This window comes from Anas acuta, chromosome 7 (genome assembly GCF_963932015.1).
Source record: "Anas acuta chromosome 7, bAnaAcu1.1, whole genome shotgun sequence".
In the NCBI taxonomy this organism is placed as follows: Eukaryota; Metazoa; Chordata; class Aves; order Anseriformes; family Anatidae; genus Anas; species Anas acuta.
This window is the reverse complement of record NC_088985.1, coordinates 10,478,018-10,491,120: the sequence shown is the minus strand read 5'-3', so window position 1 is coordinate 10,491,120 and position 13,103 is coordinate 10,478,018. Positions and strand designations below refer to the sequence as shown.

Sequence of the window (13,103 nt, the reverse complement as noted above, 5' to 3'; positions counted from 1 at the left end):
GAAAAAAAGTGTAAGCGCTTACCTTTCTTCCTCTCTCTGTCAAGAAACCTTTCTTGAGGAGGAGAGGTCTGAAGAGCACCTTTTTATAGCAAGCTCTTTAGCTAACGAGCCTTCACAGTTGACCTCAATTAGCTTTGCTTGCTACCAGCTCAAAGCAGGTGCTCCATGCCAGCACTGAACTAGATGTAGCATAAAGGAAAGCAGATTGCTTTCTCGCCAGCATTGTCAATGTTGTTTCTTATTGAACCTTACTTGCATTCTGCTTTCTTTCAGTAGGTTGTGTATCAGTGTTGTGGTGTAAGAGTTAGCCCGCCTAGTGCGTACTCGTTTCAGGGCTGTACCACAAGAAACTCTTGTCCTACCTGCAGACTGCAGAAAGGTGACTGGGGTGCTAGCTGCGCAGCAGGACACGAGAGAAATGCATATGTTTGTTTTTTTTTTTCCCTCCAGGCTGGTTTTTCTCTCTTCATTGGCATCAGAGGGATCTTCCCCTCCTGTGCTTCTTGGTTTCATTTAATAGGATTTGTACTCCTATGCGCTTAACAACAGAGGCTTGTTGACCACTTCTGGGGCTGCTGGTGGAGGAGGATTGCTTTTAAGTGTCTGGAACTTTGCCAGGTATCTCATATTTTTGCTAGAGACTTTGTCAGGAATGAAATGTGACCCAGGAGCTCTCTGCTCCTAGCTGAAATAGGAAAGCGGTGAATTGGAGCAGATGTCTTTCCTCCTTCAGCTGCACTGTGGATAACATAGGAATGAGCTTCTGCGTTAAAAGGTGCCACAACCCCAAGGTGAGGCTGACTATGAGGCAGCTTAGTTTGTTATCTGGTCTGCAGTCACCTCAGGTTTCTGGGAACTGCCTGCCTCAGGGCAGAGCTGTGTGTTTTTCTGCAGTAGCTTTGTTTCTAAGGCCACTAGAAGCTTTGGTTCGTAACCTGTTTGCATGCAGTGATGCTTAGCTTGAGGTACCAAACATAACCGCAATGGCAGCAGCCGGGGGCTGGCTCTGGGGCTGAGCACTTGAAGTGAGCTCTGGGTGCAGCACTGCTATCAAGCGGAGAGAGAGCAGTGGCCATCTGGTAGCATCAGCTTCTGTTTGTATTTGTGGCTCTAAGCTCTCCAAAGCAAAACTGCATTGTAAGGAATCTCTTCATTGTGCTTTATCTACAGGACTTGCTGCATTCACAGTTTACTGGTGCCCACTCACTGTAAAGCTGCTGCTGCTTCAAGCTGTGACCAAAAGCGCACCTGCGTTCAGTAGGAGTAAAAGGAAGTAAAAGCAAGGTGCAAATGTAGGGTTCAGTTAGCAAGCCATAGTCCTCCCATGGAGAATTACAGAACTGTGGGCATCAGAAATCTCAGCTGTCCCAAAGGGCGCTGTTTTATCTGCTTGCTGTGCCAGTCACAGCATCAAGTTCTGCTGATAGAGTTCTGATAGATTTACGGCACCGTTCCGTGCGGTGGCAGCAAGTGAGGGAGTCTAAGGTAACAAGTGTAGGGAAAACTGGATGAATTTTGTAAAGCTGCTTTTGTGTAGCCTGAGGAATGGAGCAAGGCAAACCCCTCTTTCTCTATTCCCTTTCAGCAAGTGAGTTCTCTTACACCTGGGGAGAAGTTGTTGAAAAATCATTAGGCATGGCCGAGCAAGCTCAACTTCCTCAGTGAAGCAGGACAGTTAGGAAATTGGTATGCTTTAAATGGGGCCTTGTGGACTGCGAGCAGTGGTGCTCATGCATGCCAGGCACCACAGTGATTCCAGAGGGTACTGGAGCCTGTTTCAGTGCTCTCGGTGTCGTTAACATTGGGCTTACATCCCCTCCAGGAGCCATGCGTAATGCCCCTCGAGCAGCCCTGGTGCCGGGATGCAGCAGGCTGGGACCAGGCTCTTGTCCCCGCCCCCCCCCCGGAGCTGCTGCTCCCTGCTTTTGCCACCAGGCACTATGTGGTTGCAGAGCGGGTGGGTTATTTTGCACAGAAGCTAGTTCGAGTTTCCATTTGTTACAGAAATGCAACGCTTAAGGGAGGAGGGGAGGTTTCTTTCCCTCCCTATGGACCTGGAACAGCTGTGGAATTGGGTGTTGGAGCACCCCTTTTCCTCAGTAGGAGGCATCACTGATACTCTCAGCTCACTCAAAAACCTCTCCAAATACTTGTGAAGCCACAAATAGTGTTCTCTGCTCCTGCTACTTTGTCTTGTGTGAACTATTTATGCCTTGTCTCTGAAAGCTGTACATTCAGCCTTCATGCTGAGGAGTTCCACACATAGCTGCTTCTAAGGCTAGCTCTAGTACATCTGGAAAAAAACGTGCGTGTATGTGCACACGCCCACAAATGAAATTCAGGCTATCCTGTTTGGAAGGCTGCCAGGCCCAGCTGCGTGTTGTCTCACAAGAATGTTCTCTTCAGGGTACAGAGCAGCTTAAAGGAATAGAAAATCCTCAAAGGAGAAATAAAATATGTCAGTCTGATATTCAAATACAAGGACAGCATAAGAGCTAGAGAAGGACTAACTTTCAACTGGGCAGCCAGACAAGGTATATTTGCCAGCCACAGAAGAGGACTGGAACACATTAGAACAAAAAAATCCATAAATCCTCCTTAAATACTCAGGGCAGTAAGACTCAAACGCACCATTCTGTCTAAATCTGTCTCTTGCAGCTCCTGAATAAAGGCCGGGTGCTGTAGCCCTACCAGCTGAGTGTCCAAGGCCTTCTGTCCCAGCGCAGGCCAACAGGAGGCTGCCTGCCAGGAGTGCACCAGGGCTCCCTGGCTGGGAAAGCCGACTGCACGGCCACGCGGGCAGCGGCCACACAGAACTAAGCCACGAGCCCTGCTCTGGGATGGGCGCGCTGCTGCGGCAGCCTCCAAGCATCCATTAACCAGGCGAGTCTCCTCGGCGCTCTGTTGTTACCCACCTTACAAAGAAGCCATATCACACACCTTGGCTGCAATTATTTTTAATGGAAAAGACTAAATCGATGTTTTACATAAATATCAATTAGTGATAAGTCAGTTAATAAGTAAAGGAATACATACCCCAAGTCTGAAAGGCTTACAATGAAACTGACAAGGTAGCACACAATGAGGATTACAAGGAATGACAGGAGGTGGGCTGCACTTCGGTAAGTTCAACTGCTAATCAAATTAGGCTATTATTGGAGTTAGTCACAGTGCGGTCTTCCTGTGCAGCAACAAGGACACGTTCAAAGGGGAAAAGAAACTTCAAAACCATCTTTCTGCTTTCAGGAGCAAGCCCCAACTATTAACATACAAGCCTCTAGTGGTCCGCTGATGTTAAGCCCTTTTGGGGTCTACTTGCAGATGTGCAGTGTACCCGTCTCAGAACTTAAATACACAGGTTGTATCAGACAGGAATGTGGTCACGTGTTGGATCTTGCTAGTTTCTTTCCTACAGCATTGCAAAGAATTGAAATCACTTTTATTTTCAAGCAGGCTTCAGTGATGGGGAAGAGGGGGAGCTATTTTCTGTAGTCATTAGGAGTAAAGAGAGTGGAAGCTGTACCAGAAACTACAAAACTTCACAGTTTTTCATGCAAACTGACAGATGCGATCCACATTTCCATCTGACTTTTTTTTTCCTATGGACTCAAAAGGTTAAATATAGTGTTCATATGTCCACAGCTATAAGGATCAGAATTATTGTAACCCCACTTTTATATGCACAACAATAGAATTCCACAGCTACAACATTACAGTGGAACAGACAGTGGGATCCACAGTTTGCTGAGTTAGTGCTTCCCAATTAAAACATCGATCTGATGAGAAAGCATCTGATTCCCCAAGTATTACCATTAAGCGCCACGTGGCCAAGATGCCTGTTTTCCAGTGGCTTAGTCAACAGAAGTTCATTCTGAATTATTTAAAACTAGCAGAAACATACACGTTTCGTTTTACAGCTGTTCCAGGGAAATTCAAATAGTTACTGAAGGCCGGGGACACAGTAGGTTCTGGATCTACTGATGCTTGAAAGTGAATACTCTAGAAAAGCCCATCAATCCAACTTTGCCCTATTTCTTTGACAAACCCATGTCTACCCTGTCCTCTGACTGGCTCAAAAAGTTGCAAGAAAGTTTTCTTTTAGAACTATGTTTCCAAGTCTCCTGTCTTGTGTCAGGTCCCACAGATTCATGTATTTTTCAAAATCTAGACTACACATACTCAGCTGGGAGACAGCGATACACGATGCAAACAAAACCTTTATAGTAAACAACTGCTCAATAAAAAAAATTGCTTCCAAAGACAGCCTAAGCTACCTCACAACCCCAGTAAGCTGGAACCCAACCCACATCAAAGTTGTAGCAGCTGAAAGTAAATGCAACATTTCTGAAGTTGATGCCAAAGGTGGACATTTGACAGCACCAGAGAGATTCTGCTTTATACTTGCATTGGCTTCAGTATACTTCAATTGATGATCCATTACAAGAAGATTCATGTAGTCCCAGAACAGATACCAATTTACTAATACCTCTATAGTGTCAGATTGCTTATGCTCAGTGGGTGTACATTTCAGAATTAATCATAACAAAGAGGCATCTTCTGCACCATAACTCCTATATTTTTTGCTATAATTTTAGAAGAAAAAGCAGATGGCCAAACACAAACACAAGAAATCAGCTGGCTGCAGTCACTCAGCGTGATGTGCAATTGATCAGCAGGAAGGGGACAGTTTCAATGCTTCCAGTTCTTCACATCTAAACAAATTTAAAATAGGATTATTCTTTTCAATCTATGATACACAGAAAACAGTAGTTCTGGAAAAAGCACGTATAAGACACTAGAAAAAAATCTAGAACAGTTTCTAGAACTCGGTATCTTGCCTTTTAGGGGTTGATAACACCTGCTTGCTAAGAAGAATGCCTTTTGTCATTTTTAAGAACAACGATTAAGAGTTAATCTTGGCAGAGAGGACAAACATGGTATCAGGTGCAAATACACTACCAAAATAAGAAAGAAGTCGCCTAGACATTTAGAGATGAATTACGTGTTTTAGTTACAACAGAAGTTACCAAGATTTCACCAAATATCAATGTTTAATTGTGATCTAGTCAACTTCCCGTCCTGGCTTGGAATCAAGAGAGGAGTAGTGAACAAAACAGAATGGCCCAAGCTGCTAAGAAGGTGCATGGGAAGGAAGTTTTACAGAACCACAGAGATCATTTAGGCTGGAAAAGACCTCTAAATCAGCTAGCCCAGTCTAACCGAGCACTGCCAAATCCACCATTAAACCATGTCACTAAGCTCTACATCTAGTCCTTTTTTGATCTTGATGCTGTTAAATACTACTTCTATAGATCTCTGAAGATGAAAGCTGCTGCCTCCTCTGTTCTGTACCAAATTTATGTTTAGGCTCAGGTACTCATTCTGTGTATCCTACCTGTAAAGGAGTGCGATACAGCCATTTTTCGTTATCTCCATTGAGCTTCATACAGGCAAAAAGGTCACAAACTGTAGGAAGGCCAAACTCCTGGAAAAGAAATCACTTTAATTACGGATAGCTAAACATAAAGACATGCTAGTGCCTCTTCAAATTCTGTCAGGCGTTCATAAAGAAAATAAAACTGAATCCTGAGCCTTTGAGATTAATACCTTCTTCATTTAAGACTCATTTCAGACTAACTTCATTTTAGTTACTACTTACACTTCAGAATTAATTCTTTCCGTATGTTAAACACTGGCCTCATCTACTTAATTATTTAAGTAATAATTGCTGAAAACACTAAAAGAGCTTAAAACACAGCAGTAGCAAAAACTTAGGAGCATGCTCACTTGTGCTTTCTTGCGTAGGAGCCATTTATCTTCCACTGGAGGTGGGTTAGCATTTTCTAGGTTCTTGGAAGTCAACACCCAACTGTTTACATTCAAGGGGAGGTGGAATGGAGCCAAGAGGTCTACAAAAGGATTCTTCAAACTATTTGCTTTTTCCCTGCTTGCCTTTTCTTCTGCACTTTCTGTTTTGTGCTCGGACTTGGCTAGCCAGCTTGTCAGAGGCCTTTCGAGCAGCACTTTCCATGGTTCTGCTATCTCTGCTGAATAATCCACTTTCTCTACGCTAACAGGCTCCCCTGCGAGCTGCTGTGAGGGGTTAAGCCAGGTGCTGGCAAGGGACTTTGTCTTCTCATGCTCAGGGTTTGGTACAGCTTTCTGGCTTACTGGAACTCCGTTTTTATCCTTCCCTTCCTTCTTCAGAAGCCATTTACATAGAGCCACTTTTCCACAGTTTTCATCACAGATGCATTCTGAAAAGCTGGTGCATAGCTCATTAGCTTTGCACACATCTTCCACTTTGAAAGGGGCCTGGGGATGCTGAAGAAGCCAAACGTTTACGGCAGATGTAGTGGGTGATTTCTTTCCGTCAAGATGCTCATTCAGGCACTTCAGGTTTCCCAGGTTCTCAATTTCCACGCTTTTGACCTGGCTGCCACAACAACTGGTGCACGTTTCAGCTTTGAGGAGCCAATCATTCATATTAAATTCTTCCCTAAAAGGTTTGAACTCATACTTCCATTTCTCATCTGAAGCACTACTTCCATTTTCCACCTCAGGCGTAAGCAGCCAGTCAGACAGGTCCACCTCTTCTTGTTCCAGGCATTCCAACTCCTCCACCTTTTCCATGGAAAAGGATGAGTTGAAAGTAGAGGTGGCGTCCTTGCAAGCAGGGGAATCTGCCTTCCCAGCAACATCATGCTGTTGATTCTGCAGGAGCCAGTTTTCCAAATCTTTCAGATTTCCCCAGGCTTGCTCAAAATAACAGACTTTGGGAGAACTTAAATCCTAGTAAAAACACATAAAAATGCATTTATTAGCACTAAAAGACAACGTTCAGTACGTGTTGCCACAATTTTATCATAGAATATTCTGGTATGTGCAGACGTATTACTGGAGCATGAGGCAGAGTAAAAAGAATTAATGAAGATTTAATTCCCACCGTGCTGCATCTCTAACCACTGTCCCCTTTGTTAAACTAGATTAGTGCATGAAAGGCGTACCTGGCTGGGTTCCGACACGCATTTCTGGGTAACCCATTCTTCAAGATTGGTGCTGGGAACATATGGAGCCTGGCAAACACCCACAGGTCTGCTTCCAAGTAACCAGTCAGCAAGCGAGGCACCCACTGTCCCACACAATGTTTTCTGCTGGTAAAAAGCATTCTTGGTTATGGAAGTGTGTAATTGCTGAGGCAACTGATGGTGAACATCAAAACGAGCAATACCTCACATCAGTATTTCTGAACCAAAAGAAAAACCCAAAGTTCCTTCTAGTTAAAACAACAACAAAAAAAAGATCTTCGATCACCTGTATGACTTCAAGCTATCACACCAATGGATTGTTTTGTGATCCTAGATTATTCAGAGAGGGAATGATAAGAAAGGAAAAGACAACTACAATGCACAGTTCTGATGCATAATCCAGCCATAACACTTCTTTTGACCTCAATTCCTGTTACTAATTTGCTACCCTCTGAATCTTCACTGACACTGTTTCTGAGCAGAGCCCAACATCCTGTTTCCTGTGAACTCCTGGATTAAACCTCATTGGATAGTTCCAAGTCCTGATGTGACAACATTCAGCTAAAATACTTGGACTAACAATCAAACTCCAAATTCACATTCATGTATCTCCTTGCGTGTCTGCTCCTGGAGCAGCTAGAACATCAGATCACAAATGCTTACCACAGCAACTGCTACTGGCTGCTCAAACGTCTGAACGAACAAAAGTCATTTCTCAAGCCAGCTAACATACTATGCGTGAGTTCTCCTTTTACCATTGCTTACAGTGAAACGTTCACTGATACAAGTCCTAATCTTACCTGCTCACAGTTCACTAGGGGAAAATTCTGCCCTGGGAACCAGGGAGAAGCATTCTCTCTCTCTGAGGTTTGCTATAAGGAAAGAAGAGTGAAATTCAATTTAAATCTCAATTTTGTCCAGTTTCAAGGATGATTTCTACAATGAAGCAGAAGCAAAGCGCAGTTGCAGCCGGTCAGCTCTTTGTAGCTAATCACTTTCTCAATATTTAAAAAAAAACACAAAGATTTGCTCTAAAAATACTGCTCCCATTCTACTGCCTTTTAAGAGAATTATTTCCAATAATACAGAAGATACACTGCTTACGTAAGAATCCCAAAACATTTATAAATCGCGGACAGCTTTCTGCAATGTAAGTATTAACATCTAAAGAAAATATTATCATTAGTTTTTCACTTGCTGGAACCATGATTCCCTCTGTCTCTGCCAAAATACTGAAGTAACATATACAAAACTAGATCTAAGCTCAGTGAAAATCACAATTAGGTGCATAACTAATAAACCACCGTGTATATATTACATAGCTAGAACTACATGACTTTTACACAAGATTTATTCAAGCTCTGACTGAAAGTGGAAATACTACTTGGGATATATTGCAATACTGCCTATATATATGCATATCTGTGTGTGTATGAAGTATTGCAGTCCAGGAAAAGTCTTGATGCTTACCATTGTTTTAATTGAACCAAATGAGGTAATAGCCTGGCGAAGGTAGGATGTGTCAGCCTCAAAATTCAGGACAGAAGACTCCTCTGGTTTAAGAGTAAGACTCTCCAGTCTGAAAGAATAAGATGGTAGTTACAGAAATGTTAAAAAGAAAATTGCAACCTTCTACATGTCATCTGTCATGTTTTGGGAAATTAGTCTGTTATTTCATAAGAAGGTTTCCAAAGTGACTTGGCACTACTTAACTAAAAGATTTTTACTGTTTGCACAAAAATAGGGAGATGCCTGTTCACAAACCATGAAGAAAGTAAACAGCCAACAAAACACAAATTTTTCCTTCATATTTCAACAGTTAATATTTGAAAAAGTCTGCACGTCCAAGCCCACTGCTTTTCATGGTTCTGTTTTGGGTTTTTCAATCTGATAAAGATGAGAGGAATCATACTTCACACTGCTCTAAAGATCTTACTTCTAGGAACTAACTATTATGAATTAGATCTATTATTAGTTCTCCTAGAATCACAAACTGGATTAAATTCATAAGTCAAAATAAATACCAATTGTGTTAGCTTGCAGAGACAATATTTACCTCTCCAGACAAACTGAAATCTGGTTTGCTAGTTCGTTACTGTAGGAGCGCTCCAGCTGATGAATAAGGCAATTGAACTGTCCCAAATACTGCACAAAGACAAAACACACATTACTGCTTTCGCTTCTCAAGTTACAACGGAGAAAATACTTGCAGAGACAATTTGTTTAAAAATCCCAGTGCAACAAAATCAATTTGCAGCCAGATCTTACCCAATACAGCTGCTGAGCTTGCTGCTGCAACGCTTCCTCTTTCAGCTGCTGGATGAGGTCTACCTGCTCGAACAGCCAAACTTCACGACTGCGCAGGCATTCCAGGTGGCGACTTATGTGGCTGTGAATCTTAGCTTTTACCTGTAAGGCAACGGGCACCACTTCTGGAATATCTGTCACACAACAAGCATATACTGTGCTAATTACAAAACATTTGCCACAGAGAAGTGGTATTTCTGTACCAATTTATTTCTCAAACGCTAACCGCAGTTGCCCACAGCACATGACTCACAAGGCAGTGCAAGTTCCAAGGCTACCTCTGAAGGAGTATCAAATAACAGGGCTGTTTGCAATCTCTCTCTTTTCTGATGTTTCAGCCAACAGCTACAGAAAATTCTGCGTGCCTAAGCTGGTAGCACAGGAGTAACTTTATCAAAAACACACCCAAGTTACACACCATGATACTTGCCTGTCTCTAGGGAGATTTCATATCATCATCATATGATAAAGTACTCTAGAGCAATTAAAACTGTCATCAAAGTCATATTAGTTATTAATGCATTCTAATGAATTAAAAATTACCTCCCGCCAGTTCTCTTTAATCTGTTGCTCAGCCTTGACAATTCCAGATATAGCTGCTTCCAAGTCCTTCTTTGCTTGAAGGCACTTCGCCAGCGGCTCGCTGCTGCAGGAATTTCTACTTCTATCTTGTGGTGGACTCATTCTTAAAGTATTCCTAAAATAGGACCAAAAAAAAAAATCTTAATAGTTTCTATTCCTCTTTAAGGGAAGAAGAAGGGCATCACATGAAGAACCATCTGCACTGCTTCGCTATTAAGGTGAACAAAACAGCCTAAGACCCTACACCAACTGAAGCTTTCTGTGCGACTGACACCGGTCTCTTGAAACGCCTTGACCCAGGGAATTTACGCAACCACAGGAAAACCAACAGATTCTTGACAACAGGTCCAACCACAGGAGCTTAGGCAATCCTCCCAGCTTCTCACATTCCTCTGGCATTTGTGCCTAGCCAGCAGACTCCAGCACTCGGGAGCTGATCCGAGCAGGGCTCAGCAGAGCTGCAGGAGCTGGGAAGAATGGCCTGGCAAGGGGCAGCCACTATTTGAGTCATCCTTTTTTCACCTGCAGGCAATTTAACCAGCTCCCTTAAATTCCCTCATAAATAAGAAAATTCTTACAGTCTGATCAGCTCAAAAACCAAGCACTGACACACAGACCACTCTTTTTACTAAGCTGCAAAGGCCAAAACTTACTGTGGCTGCCCATTATTTTTGTTATGGTCACAGCCTTAGTAACTTTCTTAGCTTCAGCATATCCTCAACAGGGCTCAGATACAAAATTTCTAAGAAGTTATGCTAGTAAGGATTTTGGAAATAAGGGAAAAAAATAAATATAGATTTTAAGCGAAAAATGGGAAGAACCATTAAAAACATGTTTTCTAAACAATGGGTATTTGTTACCCCAGAGTTTCAATTCTCCTGTTCAGTTTCACAGGATCTCTGAAGAATTTCACAGTATCTCTGAACTTAAGATTTATAGAAAACACCCCATTTAAAATGTTAAAACTCAGCAATAACAGCTATGGAAACCATCAGCAGAATTAAGAGGTTTACATCTATCAATCAAAGTACTTTACAGATTTCACCACCCCACTGGAGGTAACTCAAAGAGTATTTCCAATACAACAAGACCACACAGCTCGTGTTACTGAGCAGCTAGTTAGCCCGCAACTGCCAAACTCCACAACTGCACAAACTGCGATCCAAAAACTGCAGTTTACAACATGAATACAACAAGAAAATACAACGTGAACCAACACAGCTGTTTCTTGCCCCTCTTGTTTTGGATGGCTGTACCTGTACGATCCAAATACATATCCACTGTCTGACGTACATCCTGCAGGAAAACCTAAGTGGGAGCCCAGCTCTCAGAAGTAATCTAAAATTATTACCACAAAGGCAGGGAGATACCCAGCCAAGAAAAGAATGACACGAGATATATTCAAAGGTGTTGTATACTCAAAAAAATATATATATATTTTTATTATATTTTTGTGCAACAACCACAGTCAAAGTCTGAAAGGCTGAGAGCAATTGCCTTGTTTACTTACAGCATAAATAATGCACTTAAAGGGCTGTCGTGCAAATGACGTTAAGCATGTATCTACAAATGCCAAGTCCGAGCAAAGTATACCGCACTTCTATGTAAGCATTTTCTGAATTTATGTCACTGGGGAATTCTGCAGGATGCCTGAAGACAAGCTGCTTCAGTTTTTACAGTGTAGATTAGCAACTTCATCCTGGCACAGACAAATTTAAAAAACTCCCACGCGGTCCCCATACGATCTCTGAAAATACTTTCTCTTTTTCCTCTTTGTTGTGCACGAGCCTCTCTACAGCACCACCGGAGCCTCGCTGCAGCCCCCCTAAAATGGCCGTTCTTTCACTGCGAGCAGGTCCCAGCCGAGGCCGACAGCCAGCTCTGGCTCCTCAGTTTGGTTCCCCTGTCCCCTGGGACGCGGTGAGGCCCCGCTGTGCCCCCAACACCACCAGTGGCCCCAGAGGCACAGGGCGCAGCCGGCAGCCCCACCGGCTGATAAGGCAGCACGGCTCCCTGCACGTAATCGGGGGAGAAGTTGGGGCTAGAAAACAACAACACGCCTGAACAAGGCTTGAAGATAATGTAATTGCTGCTCATAAAATACTTGGCCTTACAGGGGAAGGGAGAAAAAATTGGCCGTTTCTCAGTACCCAAAAACTTCAGCGGAGCACTGGTATTACAAAACCCCTTCGGCTAAACCTGGTGCTGACAGCTTCACCCCCCGTAATGCTCTGCATAATCTCAGCCTTGGGATCTTTTGATTTTCTTTGTAGCTCACGCTCCTGGCCAGGAATTGTTTTCTAAGGCTGTAATTACGCCCAGTGCAGCTGGGAGCAGAGGACAACCTTTCTTCCCACACAGCCGGCAGAGAACTGCTTTTCCTGGCTCCTCACTTCCAGCACAGCCACCCAGCTGCTGCTGAGGAGATCCTTGTTTCCCACTGCCAATGCACGGCGCAAACCCTCAAAAGATGACCTTCCCGAGCCCTTACCGGGAGGCTGCCCCGAACAAAGCTCGCCTTTAAGAGACTATTTATACTACGGAATGATTTCTTTGCGCTGCCAGGGCCGGGCTGTTCCCGAGGGCTCACGGCCCGGGCTTCATGCGGTTTCCCTGTCTGACCCCAAGGCCCCTTCGCTCCCCCCCCGCCCCCCCGAACCAGGAGCTCCCCGTCGGGACCGTGCCGGGGCAGGCGCGTGGGGGCTGCGGTCAGGGAGCGCAGCGCCGCAGGCGTAAGAGCCGAGTCTCGGAAATTCCCATCTCAATCCAAAAATAACAAGCGCCGTCCCGAGCACGGCGCCAACGCCACAGACGCCCACCTGTGCGGAGCCTCCGCCGGGCGGTGCCGCGCTGCGGGGCTGGGAGCCGGGCCCTGTGCGGGCAGCGCGGCGGGGAGCGGCCCCCGCCCGGCCCCGGGGACAGCGCCGGGCCGTGCCCGAGCCCCCCGGCCGCGCAGCGCCTCCCGGCCCAGCCCGCCCCTGAGCCCCGAGCCCGCCGGTACCCGCAGCCCCCCGGCCCCCCGCAGAGCTCCCCCCGTCCCGTCCCTCACCGTGCGGCCGCGGAGCGCTCCCTCGGGCTGGCGGCGCCGCGGATCAACGGCGACCCCGGGCCGCTCTCGCGAGAGCCCCGCCCCGCCCCGCCCCGCCCCGCTCGGCCCCCTGGCGGCGCGGCGGAGCGGCTGCAGCG

The 13,103-nt window shown here is 45.0% G+C and overlaps 1 protein-coding gene across 3 annotated transcripts; it reads right to left on the bottom strand.

Annotated features, from left to right (window-relative positions):
- Positions 1–2,941: 2,941 nt before the first annotated feature.
- On the bottom strand, positions 2,942–13,103 carry NCOA4 (nuclear receptor coactivator 4). Of its 3 annotated transcripts, none has more exons than XM_068687945.1 (10): positions 12,967–13,103; positions 9,879–10,032; positions 9,297–9,437; positions 9,085–9,173; positions 8,499–8,607; positions 7,829–7,900; positions 7,008–7,154; positions 5,788–6,792; positions 5,396–5,485; positions 2,942–4,712 (listed from the first exon to the last, which is right to left on the bottom strand). In XM_068687945.1, exons 2-10 carry the CDS (start codon positions 10,017–10,019, stop codon positions 4,707–4,709), a joined length of 1,800 nt encoding a protein of 599 aa, XP_068544046.1. In that variant the 5' UTR covers positions 10,020–10,032; positions 12,967–13,103; the 3' UTR covers positions 2,942–4,706. The 3 variants fall into 3 exon arrangements, with proteins under 3 accessions (XP_068544046.1, XP_068544047.1, XP_068544043.1); XM_068687946.1 differs by lacking the exon at positions 12,967–13,103 and adding an exon at positions 11,675–11,914 and having other exon boundaries at positions 9,879–10,020; XM_068687942.1 differs by lacking the exon at positions 12,967–13,103 and having other exon boundaries at positions 7,008–7,151.

Coding starts and splice junctions, on each gene's coding strand:
- NCOA4 (XM_068687945.1), bottom strand. CDS start 10,019: ATGAGTCCACCACAAGATAGAAGTAGAAATTCCTGCAGCAGCGAGCCG. Junction 9,174..9,296: donor AAGCTCAGCAGCTGTATTGG/GTAAGATCTGGC, acceptor GTCTTTGTGCAG/TATTTGGGACAGTTCAATTG. Junction 5,486..5,787: donor TCCTACGCAAGAAAGCACAA/GTGAGCATGCTC, acceptor TTTCTTTTCCAG/GAGTTTGGCCTTCCTACAGT.